General features: G+C 42.3%; 1 protein-coding gene and 1 pseudogene across 3 annotated transcripts in view; both read right to left on the reverse strand.

Moving 5' to 3' along the window:
- TMEM163 (transmembrane protein 163) overlaps window positions 1-22,058 on the reverse strand; it is a 444,927-nt gene that overhangs the window by 181,552 nt on the left and 241,317 nt on the right. For all 3 annotated transcript variants that reach the window (XM_029605360.1, XM_029605359.1, XM_029605358.1), the window contains exon 3: window positions 3,716-3,759. In XM_029605360.1, coding sequence (XP_029461220.1) covers window positions 3,716-3,759 — 44 coding nt within the window. The remainder of the gene's footprint in view (window positions 1-3,715; window positions 3,760-22,058) is intronic.
- On the reverse strand, window positions 12,911-14,873 carry LOC115093334 (annotated as a pseudogene).

Below are 22,058 nucleotides of genomic sequence, written 5' to 3' on the forward strand. Positions count from 1 at the left end.
CATCTGAATTGTTAATGCTTTAATGCATGTTAATAGGGTAATTCACAATGATGGACAGAAAGGCAGCGGGGTAACAGAGTTGCCGTTTCATCCCAGATTTATTGGAAAGACTGTATAATTAGAAAGGTTTCCTGATTCCTTGAATTGGACATTTGATGGCTTGATTTGACTGCTGGCTTTGCAAGATAAATACGGTAATCAATTTTTACATGTATAAAAAAAGAGAGTGGTTCACAAATATAGGACCAATGATTATATATAATAGGGCTAGGCAATGATTTCTTTGCCATTTGAAGTTTTGCAATGGTATTGCCCTAAAAATGACAGACCTTTAATTAATTATGTTGGGTGCATTTTTGTAAAAAGTCCTTTGTGAGATTTTTTCATAAAATGGTTTTTGAGAATTTTATGTGGGATTAAGTTTCATTGTGGGTTCAATTTGTTTTCTACATTGGACATTTTTTCATTTAGAATGGGGAAATTCACACATTTGCCCCATTCAGGATAACTTTCATACCTATTCGCGTTTATCCTGTTATTTTATAAACTGCATAGTGGGATCTACCGGGTACTTATGCTCCGAGAGTACGTGTGTATGTTTCCTCTGCAATGAAAGTGCTTGCTTTTCTTACCTATTTTATAATCATACATGCATATATTTTAGTGCTAAAAATATAGAACATGTACATGTAAAACCAGGTATTTTATAATGTATGGGCGCTTAGCAACACTTTCTTGCATGAGGATTTGAAATTGCCAGGTCACTGATACCTCTGCAAATTCACCCAGCCCATCTCCAGTTCACCCAGGCCCTCTAGCACTTCATTTTAGACCCGTTCTCCCAGGCCTCCCACTCAAAAACTGCAGACATCCAATATCAATTGTACCAGTTAAATAACAGGAGTGAAATTGTACTCATAAGATAGATCATTTCTATGTAAATATCTCATATATAACAGCAACATCCGCATGTATCTCTAGACCCCACGCCGAATGCCCCTAGACTGCCTCCTTTTTTTGCGTTTTTAAATGTGCCTGAAAAACTGAAAATACACACATGGGGCAGATTTTCAAAGCCCTACGCGTGCCGGGCCTATTTTCAAAAGGCCCGGTGGCGCACGTAAAGCCCCGGGATGCGTGTAAGTCTGGGGCTTGAAAAAAAGGGGTGGGATGTAGGCGGGGTGGTCCAGGGGCGGGGCAGGAGCCTCCAGGCACAGCGGCCATTTGCCACTGTGCCGGGATTGCCGGCCGGCCGGCGGCTGGTGCATGCAACCTACGCCTGCCTGGAGGCAGGCGCAACTTATAAAATAAAGGTATTTGGGGGGGGGGTTTAGGTAGGGCTGGGGGCGGGTTAGGTAGGGGAAGGGGGGGCAGAAGAAAAGTTACCTCCGAGGCCACTCTGATTTCGGAGTGGCCTTGGAGGAAACAGGGAAAGCCAGCAGGGCTCCCCAAGGGCTCGGCACGTGCAAGGTGCACTATTGTGCACCCCCTTGCGCGCGCCGACCCCGGATTTTATAACATGTGCGCGGCTGCGCGTGCATGTTATAAAACCGGGCATACATTTATGCTCGCCGGGTTGTGTGCACAAATGTACGCCCGCGCGTAGGTATTAAAATCCGGCCCATACTTTGGATGTTTATAAAATAGCATATATGTGATTACAGGCTACTTATGCGTGTATATGCTAATTTTCTGCACATAACCCCTTTGAAAATGTACTCAATTGTTTTAATACCATGTTAACATGAATTAAGAGCTAAAGCCGGCATTTATCATGCATCAATGCTTGTGTTCGCATTAATGTTCTTTAGTAAATAAATGTGTCTGTTCAGCAGGAGATGGGGAGAACCTACAGCAATACACTGATAATGTATTGTCACAGCATACAGTCTTGATCTCACTGCTAATTCATTTAATTACAGTATGAGTATACTTCTGCCAATTATTGTTCCCTTTTCTACAATAATAAACTAATTCTGTAGGCAATCAGGCAGCAAATTCGGAAGGGCATACATATAATCTGCCAGTTTACAATCCACGTAATAAAAAGATTTTTTTTTCAGACGGTAAATTGAGTGAGACTACAAAAACTGTGCATAAAAAAATCTTGTGTATTCCATGGATTTTTGTCAAATTAACTATATCAAAAAGGATGTAAAAAGAATTAAACCCATTTTTACCACTTGTGACATTCATCTTCAGTATTTTGGGGTTATTTTATAACAGGGCCGCATATATTTTTGGACTGTTATGTGTCCAAGTTCCACATGCAAATTTGCTTTGAAAATTATCCAGGAAAAACGATACGAATGCAGTTACAGCTGTTATTGGGTGCCGTAGTTTTGCCGTGAGAGTTTAAAATAAAAATGTTTGAAGAAAAATCTAAGGATTTCACATGTGTACACATATGTGCGCATTTCCCAGTGCGCACACATGAGCGTGCCGATTTTATAACAGGCACGCATATATGCACGTTATAAAACAGGCTATCTGCGCATGCGCATGATTTTTATTGATGTGCACACGATGCCGTCTTGAGGCACGTAAGTGGGGTTAATTTTAGTAGGTACGTGCGGCGATGCAATAGGCCTTTTTCCCAGTTTGCTCCCAGTTCACCCCAGTACAGGAGAGGACTTCCTAAACCCCCTAGCTAACTTGCCTTCTTTTTACCCTATTAGCCCTGAGCCTTAAAACCCCACTGACTAGCCTCATTTATTTTGTTACACTACTTACACGCCTTCCATAGCAGAAGTAAAGTTATGCGATGGGGACCCTGGTACCGCGCTTGTGCGCGCAACTACTTAAGCACTGACTTCATGGTACAGTCCCAGCATACGTTCACAAACATTTTCCAGCATGGGGTAGAGGAGTTGCATTTGGAGGGCTGGGTTGGGATTTACGCCCATAATGATCGATTTTCAAAGGCTTGCACACGGCAAATCCGTGAGATGCGCGCGTGACTCAGACCCACTCGTGCTGTACGGATTTTAAAAGGCCTGTGACCATGAGCTCCCGTTACACACAAAAAAAATGTTTTCCGAAAAAGGGGCGGGGCGTGGGCAGGGTCTGGGCAGGGTGCATGGTCTGGGCAGGGTTACACACGGCAAATCCATGAGATCCGAAAATCTGCCAACAAAGGTAGGGGGGGGGTTAGATAGGGCCGGGGGGGTGGGTGGAAGAAGTAAAGTTCCCTCCGAGGCCGCTCCGATTTCGGAGCGGCCTTGGAGGGAACAGGCAGAGCGCGCCGGGCTCGGCGCGCGCAAGTTGCACAAATGTGCACCCCCTTGCGTGCGCTGACCCCGGATTTTATAAGATACGTGCGGCTACGAGCGTATCTTATAAAATCCAGTGTACTTTTGTTCGCGCCTGGTGTGCAAACAAAAGTACGCGCTCGCGCAAATTTATAAATCTACCCCTATGGGCTTAAATCCCAACCCAGCCCTCCAAATGCAACTCCTCTACCCCATGCTGGAAATGTTTGTGAACGTATGCTCAGTTTCTAAAAGGCCCTTTCTGTAGGCAAAGCGCTACTTTATCTGCAGAAATCCCTTTGAAAATTACCCTCCCTAGGAACAAAATATTAAAAAGGTAATGTTGCTTGTATCTTTATAGGCTATGAGATATTCTCATTCATCTGCACGCGCATCTGAGACAAAGAATGTGAAATACTGAAGCAAAGTCGTATAATATATTTCAAACATATAATGTTACTTACAGCAAATCCAAATGATGATGCACTGTGCCTCATTACAGAGACAGCTGAAAAATAAAAAGAGGTAACCGTCAGCATATACATTTTAATAAGTATTCATGCTATGCTCTTTTAAGAGTAACTAATTTCTAGATATTAGACTGACACAAGAACATGATATATCATTTAAAGTGCATGTGTTTGCTTCTTCATGGTTTCTATAGAACAGCAGCTGACTTGAGTGGGATATTTTTAGAACGCAGCATCGACGTTAGTTTAACCCTGATATTGATGTCAAACCCCCCCCCCCCCCTCAAATTACAATAAGAACCACTGATCCTGCTCCTGACATTGCATCCCCCTCCATCTGTGCTGCCAGAAAACCAAACTACAGTAAGATTTGCTGATGGCTTTGCTATCATTATCATTTTTATTATTTTATTGTTACTATTAGTAGTAGTAGTAGTGGTAATCAGTTGTGCAGCACATAACAGATGTGCGGAATGCTGTACAGAGACATGTAATGGATCGTGCCTACTCCTTGGAGCTTACAATCTAATCAAGTTGGACAGACAAGACCCACAACAAAAAACAAACAAGAAGCTCTGAGCTGAGGCAGCCAGGCCATGACTGAGAACGATTCATTTCCACCTCCTGTAAACTCGACTTGCTTTAGTTTTGGCTCATCTGGCACAAGAGAGGATGTGAATAATTCATATGACATGCTCCCCTCTGTCATACCATAATGCTTAGGTCGATTTTTGGCAGCAAGAAAGCACCTGAGATGAAAAAAAAAAATTCTGGCTTCGTGAAATGCTGCTCAGAAGCTAAAGCTACCAGATGGTTGCAGGTCTTCAGAGACATCTCAGCCCTCCTGCTCTCAAAACACAGGACTGGATTAGTTATTTGTCTCTCTGGACCTCAAGCCATCTGATCCTTGTACACAGTTATACACCCGGTTATTTTTATAATCTATAATAACTTAAATTTATACAGCGGCTTCATCCAAAGAGAATCCCAGTATGCTTTTCATTTCAATATTTTAGAAGCAGCAGCCTTCGGGATGGACAGAGCAAATATCTCTGGGATGAAGGAAGCAGTTACAATGGGAATATATGATCACCCAGTTGCAGTTGGTTAAACAAAGGGATAGGGAGACAAAGTGGCTTGCCCAAGACCACAACGAGTCAGTGGGAGAGGGGAAATTTAAGCTCATGCTGCAGAATCTCTGTGACCCCCCAGCTTAATCAATGTTGTAAATACTTCCCAAAAGTAGAAGGCGTTTAAATATTGACAGCTGGTGGCAAACAGATGGGACTGCACTCTGCTTTCTACACAGATTTCCTCATAACAGATAATTGGGTCCATTCATCCAAAATTCGAGCCTCGGAAAACTTTACAGCCAAGTTTTTTTTGTCAATTTGGTGAATAAAAATAATTTCGGAGGGCTGGCCAGAGGGCTACAGCGCTGTGCACTGAGGTGCAGGAGACTCAAGTTCAAATCTCCTTTCCAACAGAACGTACAGGATAGTTTGCACCATAGATGTTATGCACTAGATCCTGGGGCGGGGTAAGGGCAAGACAGGAAGATGGGAAGATAGCTCCAAGTACCATGGTGACCCCTGCTGGCAGAACTGGCAGTGCTAGAGGAAAGTTTAAGGATGCCTTCCTCTAGCATTCCAGGCTGCTGAGGGCACTAAAGTCAACCTGACATGCATCTTGGTGGGGGAGGATATATATATATATATATATATATATATATAAAAAAAAAAAGGAAAACAGAGGAAGATAACATGGCTCAGAGGTCTTTTATACCTCAAAAAAATCAAATAAATACCCTTTAGAAAGGTTTCTAGACTGGTACCAGCTTACACAGAAACACAGAACACGTTGGTAGATAAAGACAGTAAGGCCCGTCCAGTCTCACCATCTCCTGCCCCACTTATTGCAGAGCTCAATCGATCCTCTCCCCCCCCCCCTCCAAAAGAGATCCCCTGGGCTTGTCCTTGAAATCACTTTCCTGAAATCTGATACATTTTTGTTGCTGTTGTTGTTATTGTCTCTGTCACCTCTAATGTAAGACCGTTTTATGGATCCATCGCCCTTTATGTGAAACAAAATATTTCCTCAGATTGCTCCCGAGTCTTCCCCTTTTCACCTTCTTCCCGTGACCCTCGCTTCCTTTCCTTTGAAAATTAAAAAAAAAAATGGTTTGGTAGTTAAGGACTAAGTCTGGGCGGCTGTGGTAAAAATCGCAGAAAGAAATGCAGCCATTTGCACCTTCTGAAGCAATTTTTTTACAATTGCAAGTTCATCCAAAAGGGGGAGGTGGGGGGAGAAGCAAGTGTTTCACACAATTACCACAAGGAAGTGCAACCTGAAAACTAATTCTAGACCCCCGCAGCTCAAATTCAATGCAGTGGCACTGGAAATCTGAATAAACAGGGCACCGGATAACAAAAAATAAAATATCAAGGAATGTAAACAAATTATGAATGAAAACACTCTACAAAAAAGAAAACTTAATGAGCCATGTAATTGCCCAAAGTGCTGAAAAGGCTTTCATCAAATTAGATTGTACAACTGGCACTTTCCTCAGTGCTACTGACATTTGAAATCATAGTTTTCACTATCAAATTAATTGTTCAGAATAGCAATTCCTAAATTGGGCACACCCCAAATCCTATACATAGCAGCAGTATCTGTGCACTGCAGTAATGGTGTGAAAACATGGGATTGGGTTACATCTAGAAGGCAATTGTGCAACAGCCTGCATAAATCTGGGGATAAACTAGGGTGGGTTACATCTAGGGGGTAATCTAAGTGAATAAGAGCCTGCTTATTTTGCAAGCTAAAATACAACTTCTGTGTGTAAGTTAGTTCAAAACTAGCTTACACACACAAGTTTGCTTTGAAAATTAATCCACGAAAATGACCCGCTCAAAGTTACACCTGCTACTTTGTGCAGGGTAAGGTTTGGAGGAAATGTATGTGCATATGTTTCACAATCAAAACAGGATGTGTATAAATGCAAATCGTGCTCAGATTCTGCTCTCCCCAGCCCCTCACTAGAACATCTCTCCTGATGCAGTTAAAACAATGCACATAAGAACTTGCCATGCTGGGTCAGACCAAGGGTCCATCAAGCCAGCATCCTGTTTCCAACAGAGGCCAATCCAGGCCACAAGAACCTGGCAAGTACCCAAACACCAAGAGATCCCATGCTACTGATGCAATTAATAGCAGTAGCTATTCCCTAAGTATATTTGATTAATAGCCGTTAATGGGCTTCTCCTCCAAGAACTTATCCAAACCTTTTTTGAACGCAGCTATACTAACTGCACTAACCACATCCTCTGGCAACAAATTCAAGAGCTCTATTGTACGTTGAGTGAAAAAGAATTTTCTCCGATTAGTCTTAAATATGCTACTTGCTAACTTCATGGAAAGCCCCCTGGTCCTTCTATTATTCGAAAGTGTAAATAACCGATTCACATCTACTCGTTCAAGACCTCTCATGATCTTAAAGACCTCTATCATATTCCCCCTCAGCCGTCTCTTCTCCAAGCTGAACAGCCCTAACCTCTTCAGCCTTTCCTAATAGGGGACCTGTTCCATCCCCTTTATCATTTTGGTTGCCCTTCTCTGTACCTTCTCCATTGCAACTATATCTTTTTTGAGATGCGGCAACCAGAATTGTACACAGTATTCCAGGTGCGGTCTCACCATGGAGCGATATAGAGGCATTATGACATTTTCCATTTTATTAACCATTCCTTTCCTAATAATTCCTAACATTCTGTTTGCTTTTTTGACTGCTGCAACACACTGAGCCGACGATTTTAAAGTATTATCCACTATGGTGCCTAGATCTTTTTCCTGGGTGGTAGCTCCTAATATGGAACCTAACATCGTGTAACTACAGCAAGGGATATTTTTCTCTATATGCAACACCTTGCACTTGTCCACATTAAATTTCATCTGAAATTTGGATGCCCAATCTTCCAGTCTTGCATGGTCCTGTAATGTATCACAATCCGCTTGTGATTTAACTACTATGAATAATTTTGTATCATCCGCAAATTTGATAACCTCACTCATCGAATTCCTTTCCAGATCATTTATATATATACTGAAAAGCACCGGTCCAAGTACAGATCCCTGAGGCACTCCACTGTTTACCCCTTTTGCACTGAGAAAATTGACCATTTAATCCTACTCTGTTTTCTGTCTTTTAACCAGTTTGTAATCCACGAAAGGACATCGCCTCCTATCCCATGACTTTTTAGTTTTCTTTGAAGCCTCTCATGAGGGACTTTGTCAAATGTCTTCTGAAAATCCAAATACACTACATCTACCGGTTCACCTTTATCCACATGTTTATTAACCCTTCAAAAAAATGAAGCAGATTTGTTAGGCAAGACATCCCTTGGGTAAATCCATGTTGACTGTGTTCCATTAAACCATGTAGTTCTATATGCTCTACGATTTTGATCTTGAGAATAGTTTCCACTATTTTCCCGGCACTGAAGTCAGTATGTGTGCTATTTTACATGAATATTGGTTGGGCAATTTTCTAAAAGGCTATTTTGCCCACAGAAGTCCACTTAGTATTTTCTAGCTAGGAATATTAAATGGTCATCCAACCCATCCCAAAACATCCAAGGGGCAACAAAGCCTAACCCCTATACCAACATTAATAGCTTTTGAAGCTATTTGTATATATTTTTTAATGATGTCATCTGAATGCATATTAGTATTACCATCTATATTGCTAATGCCCAAGAAAATAGCATGCATTGTTCATGGGTGTAAATGCTAACACCCTTTAGTTCCTCTCAATAGAAATTATTTAACACCAAATCTAAATTAAGTTTTTTCTGCTGTACAGAGTAACTTTATTTCTCGATTTAGCTTTTACAGAATAAAACTCTTAAATAACTTTAAAGTATGACTTCACTAAAATTTTATTTTGGAATAAACAAGTTAGTAATCCCCCTAAACCATGCAACCACTGAAGCCACAACCTCTATAATTTGTGTTTTACACTTTCCAATTAATGGAACTCTTGGAGGTCTTGTTGAACAAAGAATGATAATTGCAATTTATTTATTTATTTGAGAATTTGTCTATCATATTACCATCAAAAAACTGTTGCTCAAGACAATGTACATCATATTTAAAAATGTCATATACACAACATAACATTTCATTTATAAACAGAATACATCAGATATAACTGTAACCAAACCAATATCCAAGTTTCTCAATTTTATATTAATATTTATTGCTTGTAAAGAACAATTAGAATACACAGATCTCAATGTGAAATGTTGCATGATTACCATGCCGTCTCTAAAAAGCTTACAGGCTAATTTTAAAATGAACACGCATGTGCCCATACATGTGTGTATCGGCGCGCGAACAAAGATATGCTGGAATTTTAAATTGTGCGCTCACTTGCATGTGTACGTTTTAAAATACACCAATCGCGCATAAGTATACTCCTAATTTTAAGACGTTAGTAGAGCACAGCTAGTGGGCTTGGTCTTCCATAAGACTTTGTTTTCTTTTACGCATGTATGTAGGCAGATTTTAAAAGAGGCTGACATGATGGAAAACCCAGTTTTTCCAATTAGTCCACCAGTTTGCCCAGTTAATATCGAGGTCTTCGAAACCCCTCTGGTTTTTCATCCTGCACACCCTCCAGTTGACCCCTTCCTATCACTTACAGTCTTGATTCTCATCTGGAGCAGCAGTACAGTTATGCTGATAACAAGCTGACATGCACCGCGGTCTCCGGTTTTAAAATATGGAGATATGCACATAACTGTTGGCCCCACCCCAGAACACCCATCCCCCCCCCCTTTTGCATCCTCTTATATTTGACGTGCGCACCAGTATATACGCGCAGACTTCGCAGCTTGTAAAAATCTGCATTGCACGCGGGCCACATATGCACTTATGTGGACATTTTTGCGCGAGCAACGCTTTTAAAATTCAACCCTTAGAATCTACATTTGAGCACAGGATAGTTTGAAGAATTATTTGTCATGAGTCAGGCAGGCTGGGCTGGGATATCAGCCAGCAGGAGTAGGGCCAGAGTCAGGGGCAGGGCCAGACTAGGTTTCCTGCCTATACCAGCCACCTCCTTCGCAAGTTGAGCTCTTGGGTTCTGTTGGTTGGCAGGACTTATCTGAAACTGGACAAGCCAAGTGTAGAAGCATGGCTTGAGCTGGAACATGTTACAGGCTGGGAGCTGGAACAAAACACAGGCTGGGTACTGGACAGGAGACTAGGCTGGTACTGAGGGCAGGCATGAGTGCATTCAGGCAGGGCTGCAGACATAGTCTGGAATCAAGGGCAGGGTGGGCCAGGAGACAAGGGCAAGGCTTGAGATAACATACAGGGAGCTGAACTGAATTGGGCAGGGCAGGAGAAGGACTGTACTGGACAGGACAGGTAACAAGTCAAGGATGGCCAGGTTAAAGGGCTGAGGTGACTCAACGAAGGGACAAGGAGGGAATGGACAGGCTGGAACTGCCATGACATGTGATCAACAAGGAGGTGGCTAGAGCAGTTGTGAGCAAGGCTCGCTGATGACCTCTGCTGGCGGGAAGGCTGCGTAGGAGGCGGAACTATTTATTTATTTGTAGGGTTGTAAATACCGTTATTCAGTAGAGCCATCATAACGGTTTACAAAATATGTAATATCATACAAAATATGCAATTATCATAGTAGTTGGGCACAGTAAAACTTTGTGAACAATATACATTTTTCTTAGTAGATGTATAACAGAAGAGTGAGGAGAACATTTTCATAAAATTTAACGTATCAATTCAGAGAGCAGGAAGGGGTAGAAAGGGAGGGTAAGGGGGTACATCGGGAGAGCAGGAAGAAAGAGGATTATGTAGCGAGTTTGGTTGAGAGCTGGGATGATCAGGCGTCTGAGGGTTAGAATAGAATTTGCGGAATAAAAATGTTTTAGGTCTTTTTTAAATGTTTTCAGGTTGTGCTGGGTTTCTCAGGGCTATTTCCCACTAATTTGACATGAATAATTGCATATCCCTTACTGAACACAGGGACGGTAATTTTATAACCACACATGTAGGGCTAAAGCCTATGGATACATTTTACACACAGTACTTAACCCAAATTGTAAAGCAGTCTTATGAACCTAACTCCACTTTGAAAATCTGTAGGTTCTCATAGTAGATGGGCGGACATATGTGCATAAAGTTATAGCCTGCTTAGAGCAGGTATAACTTTCCACATGTACATCTATGTGCATGCTTTTGAAAATCGAAAGCATATGTGTAAATCCTTTCCCCGCCTGACTTGGCCCTCTCCCCCAGAATGCCTCTTGCGAGTACTTTTACCAGCACAACCCCCTAGTTGCTATTAAAGCACAATTTATGCACATAAATACACAGGTGTGACGCTCATTGGACATCAACCCCTAAAGGGGAAGTCTTGCTACAGGAGTTTTTATTTGTTAAACATCAGGCAGCATTTTAGCTGAATGAACATGATGCCTTTTAAACTAATTAGAAGCTCCTCCTTTCTTCTTTTTATTTTCATGCCTAGAACCGTTAGAGGGCAATTCTGAAAAGCCCGCATTGTTTGTTTTCAATGTACATGGTCACTGCAGCCATGCACTGCAGGGAGATCCCACACACTTTGCTTCTCTTTCAAAATCAAAAGCCACAAAGTCACATACACAAAGAGAGCCTGCACACATGGAAACTGTTATTTGTGCAGGCAACCTAGGAGGGGATGCAAAACAGGATGCGCTTACGTGAAAATCCAATCTACGTGCACTGTTTTAACCCCCCGTGAGAACGCCTCATTTTAACCAGGCTAAAAATGCGGGCACTGCAGAAGTCTGAGCAAATTGATGGGTATGCAGAAGACAGGAGTTTCCAGACAAGAACGACGACAAAAAATAAACAAAGAGTGAGAGAGGGAGGGAGAAAGCAGTCCTAGTCATCATTTTCTTAGTTCCTAGATCATTTACCATGTTTTTTCTAACCTGGGCTTATTTTGGAGAACATGTTCACCGTTTTCCACTCATAAGCTATTCTACATGCGGTAAAGTAGGATTCTTCCATGAGTAGGAGGCTTCGCTGCTGAGTGGTGAATATTGGAAATGAGGTGTGGTTTCTTGTTTAGCAAACCTGTGTCCTGATCAATATACACTATCCTGCCAATCCTATCTAAATTCTACTGTATATTCCTGAATAATGGAATCACACTTGCAGAGCAACAGCTAAAAAGAAGAATCCATTCCTTGAAGAAAAACAAGATATTAATAGCATTCTATATTACTATGTGTAATGGTGTCCCTTAGTAATAGGATACAGACTCACAACTATTTATTTTATTTATTTATTTATAGATTCTTTTATACCGCGGTACGTATAGACATACATCACCTCGGTTTACAGTGAAACAATAAATTAGCAACAGGCTTTACATGTAACAGTTTAAAAAACAGTAAAACATTTGACAGCAACAGGCTTTACATGAGGTAATTATGAGGTAATATGATTATTATTTATAATATATAATTATGATAATTATGAGGTAATTATGAGGTAATATGATTATTATTAATTATGAGGTAATATGAGGTAATTTTATTACCTCATAGTTACATGAGGTAACTATGAGGTAATAAAAGAGAAGCTTGCTAGTGGTCAGACATTCCCTATTGAGAGATGTCTTGTCCAAAGGTAGTGGGTTTCTTGATTTTTGTTTTCTAGCTCTCGTCCGGGAAGGTTGCTGGGATTGATGGGGGGACTACCAAACCTTCAGGAGGGGGAGTAGGTAGTGGATATTGCCTCTGTATAAGTCCCTGGTGAGACCTCATTTGGAATAGTGAGTACAATTCTGGAGATTACACCTTCAAAGGATATAAACAGGATGGAGTCAGTCAAAACTTGCTCTGGGATTTGGTGCCATGAGTCTTCATTCACAACTACCCAGGGATTTTCCTCTTTTCTATACCCCCACCTCCAAGATACCTAGTCTGGTCATTATAGTGATGGTCCTGGGCTTCGGAGGTGGGGGGGGCCATACCAGAGCTCCTTCTTCAGTCAATCTATCTACTCTTAAGAGGCAACCATGACTGCCTCCCCCTCCTCCCCCCAAGGGCTGTGAACGTTGCCTTTGCAGCATCCCCAGCCCCGGTTGACCTGGGCAGCAGAAGACCCAACTCAGGGATCAAACTGGGATCCTTCATGTGGCAGCTCCCAACATGCTTCATGCACTTGCTAAAATTGGGGAAAAGCAGCTAAGATTTAAAAGAAAACGGAAAACGTATTTTATGTGGTCAGATTTACCTGGATAGTCAGCTGTGCTTTTTAGCTGGAGAAGTGCAGCTGAATATCCAGTTAAAGATAACCTGCCGAGGGAAAATCAACTTCTGGGGGTTTCTGGTGCTGATCACTGTAAACTTCCACCATTTTTCCAACATCATAGTTAATTATGTCATCTTAAACAAAAATGATCATTTTCTTTTTCGGATAAACTGAAATCAGATTATTATTGCTGAGATGTGGTATGTGTTTTGAATTTTGTTAGCTGGCTTTGAGAAGCCTTTAGTTGGAAAAGTGAGTCATAAATAAAAAGGATAACGACAAAACTGAAATTTGGGAGGGAACAGAATATTTTCTTTTTGCCATAACAGAGCATGCATGATACAGGAAAGAACGACCGAGGCTGGAAATGTCATGCAGAAACCGTTGTGAGCACATGCAGAGTTCACAGTCTCTGACAGTCTTATCTGAGGAGTGCAGTAGATAATAGCGCACATGACTCCAGACCCTGAGAATCTGGGAATAGATACCCGAGGTGAAAGGAGAAGGAATAAAGAAAAGGAATTGAAGGCGCCGCTACGGCACCCGTCGCAGAATCTGTGTTACCCTAAAGGTTAGTCTAGAAAAGTCAGAGAAAACCTGCACATATATGTGCCTCTCCCACAGGGAGAGCAAAGCCTACATTTTTCCTGCATTTTATGTCCTTGTGATTGTTTGCAGAAAGCAGATAAGCTTGAAAACTAAAAATAGGCTTGCCCTGGGAAACATTTACCAGACTGGCTGTGGAGACAAAAAAAACTGTGATGAAGCCCATTAATGTGAAGGGTACTGTAAGTAGCTTTCACATCAGTACTCTGCACTATCGGTTAAAATAAATAATCAGATATGCCTTAACCATAAAGGAAATAGTAGTCACAAGATCAAAACCCTTTTTCAAGTCAACTGTGTGATCAGCATTACATGATTCAGAAATCTTTTTTTTCAAGGAATCCGATTATGAAAAGACATCTTTTGTTAAAAGATTCAAAGTGCAGATCCTGGAATTCTAAGAAAGTCTTTGTCAGGCCACAGGCTGGCCCTGAAACTGTGTCCCATAATTTGCGAGGCACTATGCTTCCAGGTGGAGCTGCTGGCCTTTCTGAAGATGTTTCTTTTTTTGTCTTTTTTTTTTTTAAATAGAGCAGAGGTGGTTTTTCTCCTTTATTAACAGAGCTGTGAAAGTTTACAGAGTTGTACATTAAAATGTGGAAGACCCTGACTCTGAAGAAAGGCTCTCTCTGAACACTGAACTAGAGCATCTCAGAACTCTGGGATGGGTAGGGCCTTCCGCCGTCCCATCCCCCACCCTTCTTTTCTGAACCACAGAACTGGAGTCCATGCACAATCCATTACAAGAGTATTACAATGAACTGGAAGTGTGCCATAGAGCCCTGTGCTATAAAAGCCATCAAAATCCTGGCCAGCCAAACAAAATGAGATCTAATCCAAAACTTGTGCAGCTTCCTGTGGCTACGCCCCCAGCTTGGAATGGTCTCCATGGTTTATAGTTTTGAAAAAAAAGATAAGAGACTTCTGAGATTCTGTCCATATAAAAATTTGCATCCATCCCACCATTCCATACTGATACATAGATCCCAACCCAAAGCAGCAGGAAGAAGACTCCAAAGCCCATGAAGAGTGAGGCCACCAGGGAGATGAGCAGTTTCTTATAGATATCCTGTGTGTATTTAGTGGAGATGACTTCATAGATAAAGAACCAGGGAGTGAAGAACATGCCGATACCCAGCAATACTACTGTGAAGTGAGGGAAGGCAGCCCGATTTACTGGGCTAGTGTATCTTCTCATAGCATCAAGCTCCATCTCCGCTCTCTCTCCTGTATCCACCTGACAGCTACATCTGTCAGGCAGGGAAAGGGTCAGAGGTCAATCAGCTCTTCATGTAGCTTTAGTGCTTTTTTTGACTTCTGATTGGCTCAGTAGGGGGCCACCCTAGTGGTGGTGGTTGCTGTGCTGCCTATCTGAATTCCTGAAGCCCCGCACTAGACCTCGATTTTTGGACCTCATGATTCTTCTTGGGCTCTGTGATTCTTGACCTTGCCTGCTTTGTTTGTGTTTTGGAATGGTCACTGTGCAGGTGCAGCAAACATTAAACTTAACCTTGTTCATTTCCCCCTCTGGGTCTTAGTTTCTTTGTGACAGGTAGAGATGTGAATCGTGTCCTCGATCGTCTTAACGATCGATTTCGGCTGGGAGGGGGAGGGAATCGTATTGTTGCCGTTTGGGTGTGTAAACTATCGTGAAAAATCGTTAAAATCGTGAGCCGGCACACTAAACCCCCCTAAAACCCACCCCGACCCTTTAAATTAAATCCCCCACCCTCCCGAACCCCCCCCAAATGCTTTAAATTACCTGGGGATCCGGCAGTGGTCTAGAACGGCGGCGGTCCGGAACGGCCCCCTCAATAGAATCGTGTTGTCTTCAGCCGGCGCCATTTTTCAAAATGGCCGCCGCAAAATGGCGGCGGCCATAGACAAAAACGATTCGACGCAGGAGGTTGTTCCGGACCCCCGCTGGACTTTTGGCAAGTCTTGTGGGGGTCAGGAGGCCCCCCCAAGCTGGCCAAAATTTTCCTGGGAGTCCAGCGGGGTTCCGGGAGCGATTTCTTGCCGCGAATCGTTTTCGTACGGAAAATGGCGCCGGCAGGAGATCGACTGCAGGAGGTCGTTCAGCGGCGGTCCGGAACCCCCGCTGAACGACCTCCTGCAGTCGATCTCCTGCCGGCGCCATTTTCCGTACGAAAACGATTCGCGGCAAGAAATCGCTCCCGGAACCCCGCTGGACTCCCAGGAAAATTTTGGCCAGCTTGGGGGGGCCTCCTGACCCCCACAAGACTTGCCAAAAGTCCAGCGGGGGTCCGGAACGACCTCCTGCGTCGAATCGTTTTTGTCTATGGCCGCCGCCATATTGCGGCGGCCATTTTGAAAAATGGCGCCGGCTGAAGACAACACGATTCTATTGAGGGGGCCGTTCCGGACCGCCGCCGTTCTGGACCACCGCCGGATCCCCAGGTAATTTAAAGCATTGGGGGGGGGGTTCGGGAGGGTGGGGGATTTAATTTAAAGGGTCGGGGGTGGGTTTTAGGGGGTTTTAGTGTGCCGGTTTTCCTGCCCTCCCCCTTCCCCCGATTTACGATTTTTTAACGATAAATCGGGGGAATTGGTATTGTATCGTGGCCCTAACGATTTTTTGACGATTTAAAATATATCGGACGATATTTTAAATCGTCAAAAAACGATTCACATCCCTAGTGACAGGTGAATGCCAGCACTGAGCCCCAGGGATCCCTTTCCATAAAGGGTGCTCACATCTTAGTCCAAAGGTGACCTGCCACTCATACAGCTCATTTTTAAGAGAATTCCTGTCGTCGATAGCTATTGCAAAATACTCTGCCCAGCTTGGATCTCAAGAGTGAACAAAAAAACAAAACCTAATAGCAGACATGAACATTTAAAGATTGATGTCACCAAATATGATTTTCATAGAGGCTGGTTATAGTGAGACCATATTTATCAGTATATAAAAGTTTGCTAAATCAAGCATGCTCTGTCATCATGGGAGATCAATCTTTCTCTAAGAAACATTAAAAACCACGTTAGGTGCATGCTGCTGTGAGTAAAGCACATATATGTATATCTACAAGATTAAGGGCCCTATGCACACATTGTTCTTTTACATAGCAAGGGAAGGAGGGGATTTGCTCCAACAATTCAAGCAAAACTAAGGAGTACATTTTCATAGGGGTTATGCATGTAGAAATAAACAGTACTTCTGAGGGTGTATTGAGGGCAGAAGAATTTGCTGCTGGCTGAAGAGGATCGGTGAGTATTGCTTTGCTGGGTAATGTTGCAACTTAAAGTCTGGAGGAGAGGTGAAATTGTGGGGTAAATTCATTTTTAGTCTGTGTGCATGATTATAAGAAAGGAAAGGAAGATCATTTTAAGGGTGTGTATCTGACTAAAAGAAAGGAAAGCTAGGTAAATTTTACTGTGTGTGCCTGATTAAAAGAAAGGAACGGTTGGTAGAGGTCCATATTCAGTCACTCTCTGGATAACAAAGTTACCTGGATAACTTTATCCAGCTAACTTTAGGGCAACTCTTTGGCACGACTAGAGTTAGCCAAATAAATTACCTGGCTAACTCTGAATTACTAAATGCCTCTGAATATGGACCTTGTAATTTATTTATTTATTTATTTTAATTTTTTATTTATGCATTTTCACAAACAAATACAATCACTTGTTACACAATTCAGATACATTGTAACTTTTCTACCTAAATTAATCTTAAGCTACACATCATTTGATCTGATTATCAAAAGAAGTAATATGCCACAAAAAACCCTTCCAGTTCTGTCTAAGATTTATTATGTTACATCTAAAACTAAAGTATTAGCTGAGAAGAAAACTAGTGAAGAACAGTTACATTTGACTGATGTTATTGAAGCTAGTACTGAAACAGTGATAACAAACAGGGCTACCTTACATATTTCTTTTACTTTTGCCTCAGACAGAGAGACAGTATTTCGATTGTATATGAGAAATAGATTATTGCTGTTCCATGGTGAAAAAATCTGGATTTATCCAGATTTTTCTAGAGTAACCCAAGAGAGGAGAAGGAAGTTTATTAACTTGAGAACAGAGACAGAAGCTATAGGGGGGAAAATGAACTTAACATTTCCATGTAAATGTGAAATTATCCATCAAAACCAAAAATATGTCTTCTTTGAAGTTTCCCAATTGCGTGTTTTCCTTGACTCCCACACCCAATAATTAGCTGTGATGGTATTTGATGCAATAACATAAATCAGTAGTACTCTCAATATTCAATTGTTAAAGGAAGCAGGGATATCCTGCTATCCTATTTCCTTTTGAATCGCTCTTTTTAATTTCAGCTACCCTTCTGGACCTTGTAATTTTTGTGTCTCTGTACATGGTTATAAGAAAGGAAAGGTAGATAATTTTTAATGTGTGTTCCTGACTAAAAAAAAGGAAAGGTAGGAAAATGTTAGTGTGTGCCTGATTTAAAGAATGAAAAGCTAGGTAATTTAAGTGAGTCTTACTCTCCCTCTCACCAACCCACTCAGACTCCCACATTCTCTTAAGCACATTCTTTGATTTATACTCTTATCCCATAAGAGGACAAGAGACATTTTCACACCAAAATTCAATCAGGGATTTACATATCTAAAACAAGGGAGTGACCCAGCCCTTATCAATAGATTAATTATTATCCCCTTGTAGGTCATTGCTAAATTAACATTAAATACACCACATAAATGTAAATGACTTTAATTTATGCATACCTTCTCTCTTAGCAACCTAACAGGGTAATTTATCATTTTGCGATAGGGTCTTAACGCTCGCTAATGTAGGTAGCTGGGTGGCTGGTAGGCATGAGGATCACTTGGTAACTGGCCTGCCTGGTGAAAAGGCAGTGGACCTCAAGCATCACCTACGTAGGATTTTAGGAAGTGCTGGGGAAAAGCTGGCTGTCATGGCACATGTGGGCACCAATGACATAGTAAGGCGTGGGGTGGAGGTTCTGAAAGCCAAGTTTAGGCTCTTAGGTAGAAAGCTGAAATCCAGAATCTTTAGAGCAGCACTCTCTCAGGTCAATTTTAAAAGCGTTGCATGGGCAAAAAACGGCCCACATATGCGCATATGTGGGCCGTGCGCGAGCAACACTAATTTTAAGAGGCTACGAAGTACGAGCGTATATACCTATGCATGCATCAAGAATAAGGGGGTGGAAAAGGGAGGGGCATGGGCAGGGAATGGGCACTCCGGGGTGGGAAAAATCACAGGACTGCTTCTATAGCCAATTCCTAAAGGAAATGAAGAAAGTGTGCATTTGGCTAATTTTCTGATGTGGCACTTTCTGCCCTTAGCAGAAGGCATGGAGATTACTAACCTTAACCAATAAGCCTTGTTGCTTTTAATGCAACTACAGCATTGCTCCTCACGTCAACTGCAGGAGGAAAAGGGGAATTGGATTCAGACAACTAAGAGGACCCCCAACTTTTACAGTCTCGGATTCGGATACCCAGACATAAGAGATAAAAGCACAGGACTGCTTCTATAGACAAATCCATAAGCAAAGCACATCAAGCACCATTGTCTGAATTTTCAAGAAAGCGCCTCACCCAGTAAAAAAAATGTTGCTAGCTGCAATTTGTATGGGTATCATAAGGCTTGGGATAACTGCGTGGCGTGGTTTTTACTACCCTTAAGAGAAACCTGAAGTAACCTGCACCAAGTGGCAGTTACTACCTTAAGCTTGCTAGGCAGACTGGATGGACATTTGGTCCTTTTCTGCCGTCATTTCTGTTTCTATATCGTTAACTGTAAACTTCCCCAAGTAACTTTAGTCCTGCTATTTACTTGAACAGAGTTACTGGAGTAACTTTCTCTGGACAGCACTCAATATCAGCGCGGCCTGGACAAAGTAAAACCATATGCTGGGAACATCCACCCTCATCCTGCGCCACCTTTTTTTTGTGTAAGTAAATTTATCTGAACAAAATTTTGCTGTGGAGTGGGGGTAAAAATCTACAACTCGATGTTCAAAAATGGCACTTAGCCGGCTAAGTGGCGCCGCTGAATATCCAGTTATGGTCAGCGGACACCACTTGGCTGGATACGTGGCTTAGGTCTGGATTTATCAAAATGCACTAAATATTGCATGCAATAGGAAAAGGGGTGTGTGTTATGGTAATAGGCAGTTTATTGCTAATACCTATGGGCTAGATTTTAAAAGCCCTGCGCGCGTAAATCCTGCAGGATTTACACGCGCAGGGCCTGCTTCAAGCAGGCGTAACTTGCCTGCTTCAAGCAGGCGTAACTTGCCCAACAAAGGTAGGGCAAAAGTATGTGTGTGTATGTTTTTAAGCTCTACCTCTATGTAAAGTGCAATTATGTGCCAGAATTGTTGTATTTCCTATATACAGCCACTGGGGGGACCATGTGTAGTAGTTTAATGCTGAGGCTGAGAGAGAGAGAGAGAGACTAGCCATAATGCCCTCATCCTAGATAGGTATTTATATCTCTATAGGAGGCCCACCTAGTAACTCGAGGTGAGGTTTAGGTATTAGTGTAGGGATTAGGGGCCACTTTGATATTCAAAGTGAGATGAACGAACAGAACAGTGGTCTCTTGTGAAGATTTGATGACCTTCGGAGTGAGGAAACTCACTCCAAGATGAGATTTGTGCAATGTTCTCTCAACCTAGCTTGATGGACTCTCTACCTGGGTAACATCAAGCTAGGATGAGAGAACACTGCACAAATCTCATCTTTGGGTGAGTTTCCTCCCTCTCTCTCTCCCCCCCATGGTTGTAGAAGGGCCCTGACAGCTAGGCTGGCTCTCCAGGAACTAAAAATGGCATTTTGGCTTTGCAAAACACTGAGCTCAGCCCACTTGGCTACAAAACTCCTCCTATTTTTCTCATTTGTATCACACAATGCGTTATGGTGCTTTCGCATGCGCTAAAGGCATTTTCGCAGGCGTTAAAGGTCCTTAATGCATGCGAAAATGCCTTAACGCATGCGAAAACGCCATATAGCACTTTGATAAATGACCCCCTTATCTGGTTAAGTTTATAGCCGGCGGGGAATGGGTGGATCGAGGAGGAGTTGAGCTGGCCACATAAATTAACCAGCTAACTCGATATCCAGAGTTAAGCAGCTTTTTTATTCAGCCAACTCTGGTCGGGCCAAAGGGCTGACCTGAAGTTAGTCAGTTATACCTAACCAACTAACTTTAAGATAGCTGGGTATATTCAGTGGCGCGGCTGGCAATGCTGAATATACAGCACTAGCTGGCCGGTTAAGAACAACCGGCTAACTAACAGAGCGGCGCAGCAGCTGAATATGGACCTCCTAATTCTCAGGATCTGTCTAACTCCAAACATTAGCTGGAAAAACTCTGAATAATGAGCTCTTGGATAATTTTTAGCCAGTGTAAAGTCTGTGGGAAGTTTTTACCGGCAGACTTTCCACTAATTTTCAAAGTGAAAGTACATACATGCTTTCACTTAAAAAATTCTTCTGGCAAAACTAGCCCATCCAAACTGTACCCCCTGAAATGCCTTTCCCCTGTGCACATAAAAGTACAACCATATGAATGCATAGAATTTTTTACATTTATTGCTTATGCTATTTTCTCAAGTGCCACTTCTGCATGTAAAGAAAAAGCACTACTTTACCCACAGAAGTCATTCTGCACAAAGGAGTTCTTTTGCTTATGAGACAAATGGTTGCAGGGATATTGCCACCCACTGCAGTGAGAAAAATCCTCCAAATGATCTTTTGCATATGAAGGGCTCCTGGGTACGTATGCCAACTGACTCCATTGTTTTCTCTAAGGAAAACAAAACTACATCTCCATTCATGTAGTGAAGAAAACTCAGGACTGGATCAGCTTGTCCTGGAAAACAAAAAACAAAAAAACAGTGCCAGTTGGCAACCCTAGCCTCATGTTTTCTACCATATCTCAAGGCCTCCAAAATTGTCCAAGTTGAAATGACATGAGAATGCCTTCATAAAATTAAGGGAGAATGATAGTACTTTATAGGGATGTGAATCGTTTTTTGACGATTTAAAATATTGTCCGATATATTTTAAATCGTCAAAAATCGTTAGGGCCACGATACAATACCAATTCCCCCGATTTATCGTTAAAAAATCGTAAATCGGGGGAAAGGGGAGGGCAGGAAAACCGGCACACTAAAACCCCCTAAAACCCACCCCCGACCCTTTAAATTAAATCCCCCACCCTCCCGAACCCCCCCCCAAATGCTTTAAATTACCTGTGGATCCAGTGGTGGTCCAGAACGGCGGCGGTCCGGAACGGCCCCCTCAATTGAATCCTGTTGTCTTCAGCCGGCGCCATTTTCCAAAATGGCCGCCGCAAAATGGCGGCGGCCATAGACGAAAACGATTCAACGCAGGAGGTCGTTCCGGGGGTTCGCTGATCGACCTCCTGCAGT

The sequence above is a fragment of the Rhinatrema bivittatum genome, chromosome 6, assembly GCF_901001135.1.
Source record: "Rhinatrema bivittatum chromosome 6, aRhiBiv1.1, whole genome shotgun sequence".
Lineage (NCBI taxonomy): Eukaryota > Metazoa > Chordata > Amphibia > Gymnophiona > Rhinatrematidae > Rhinatrema > Rhinatrema bivittatum.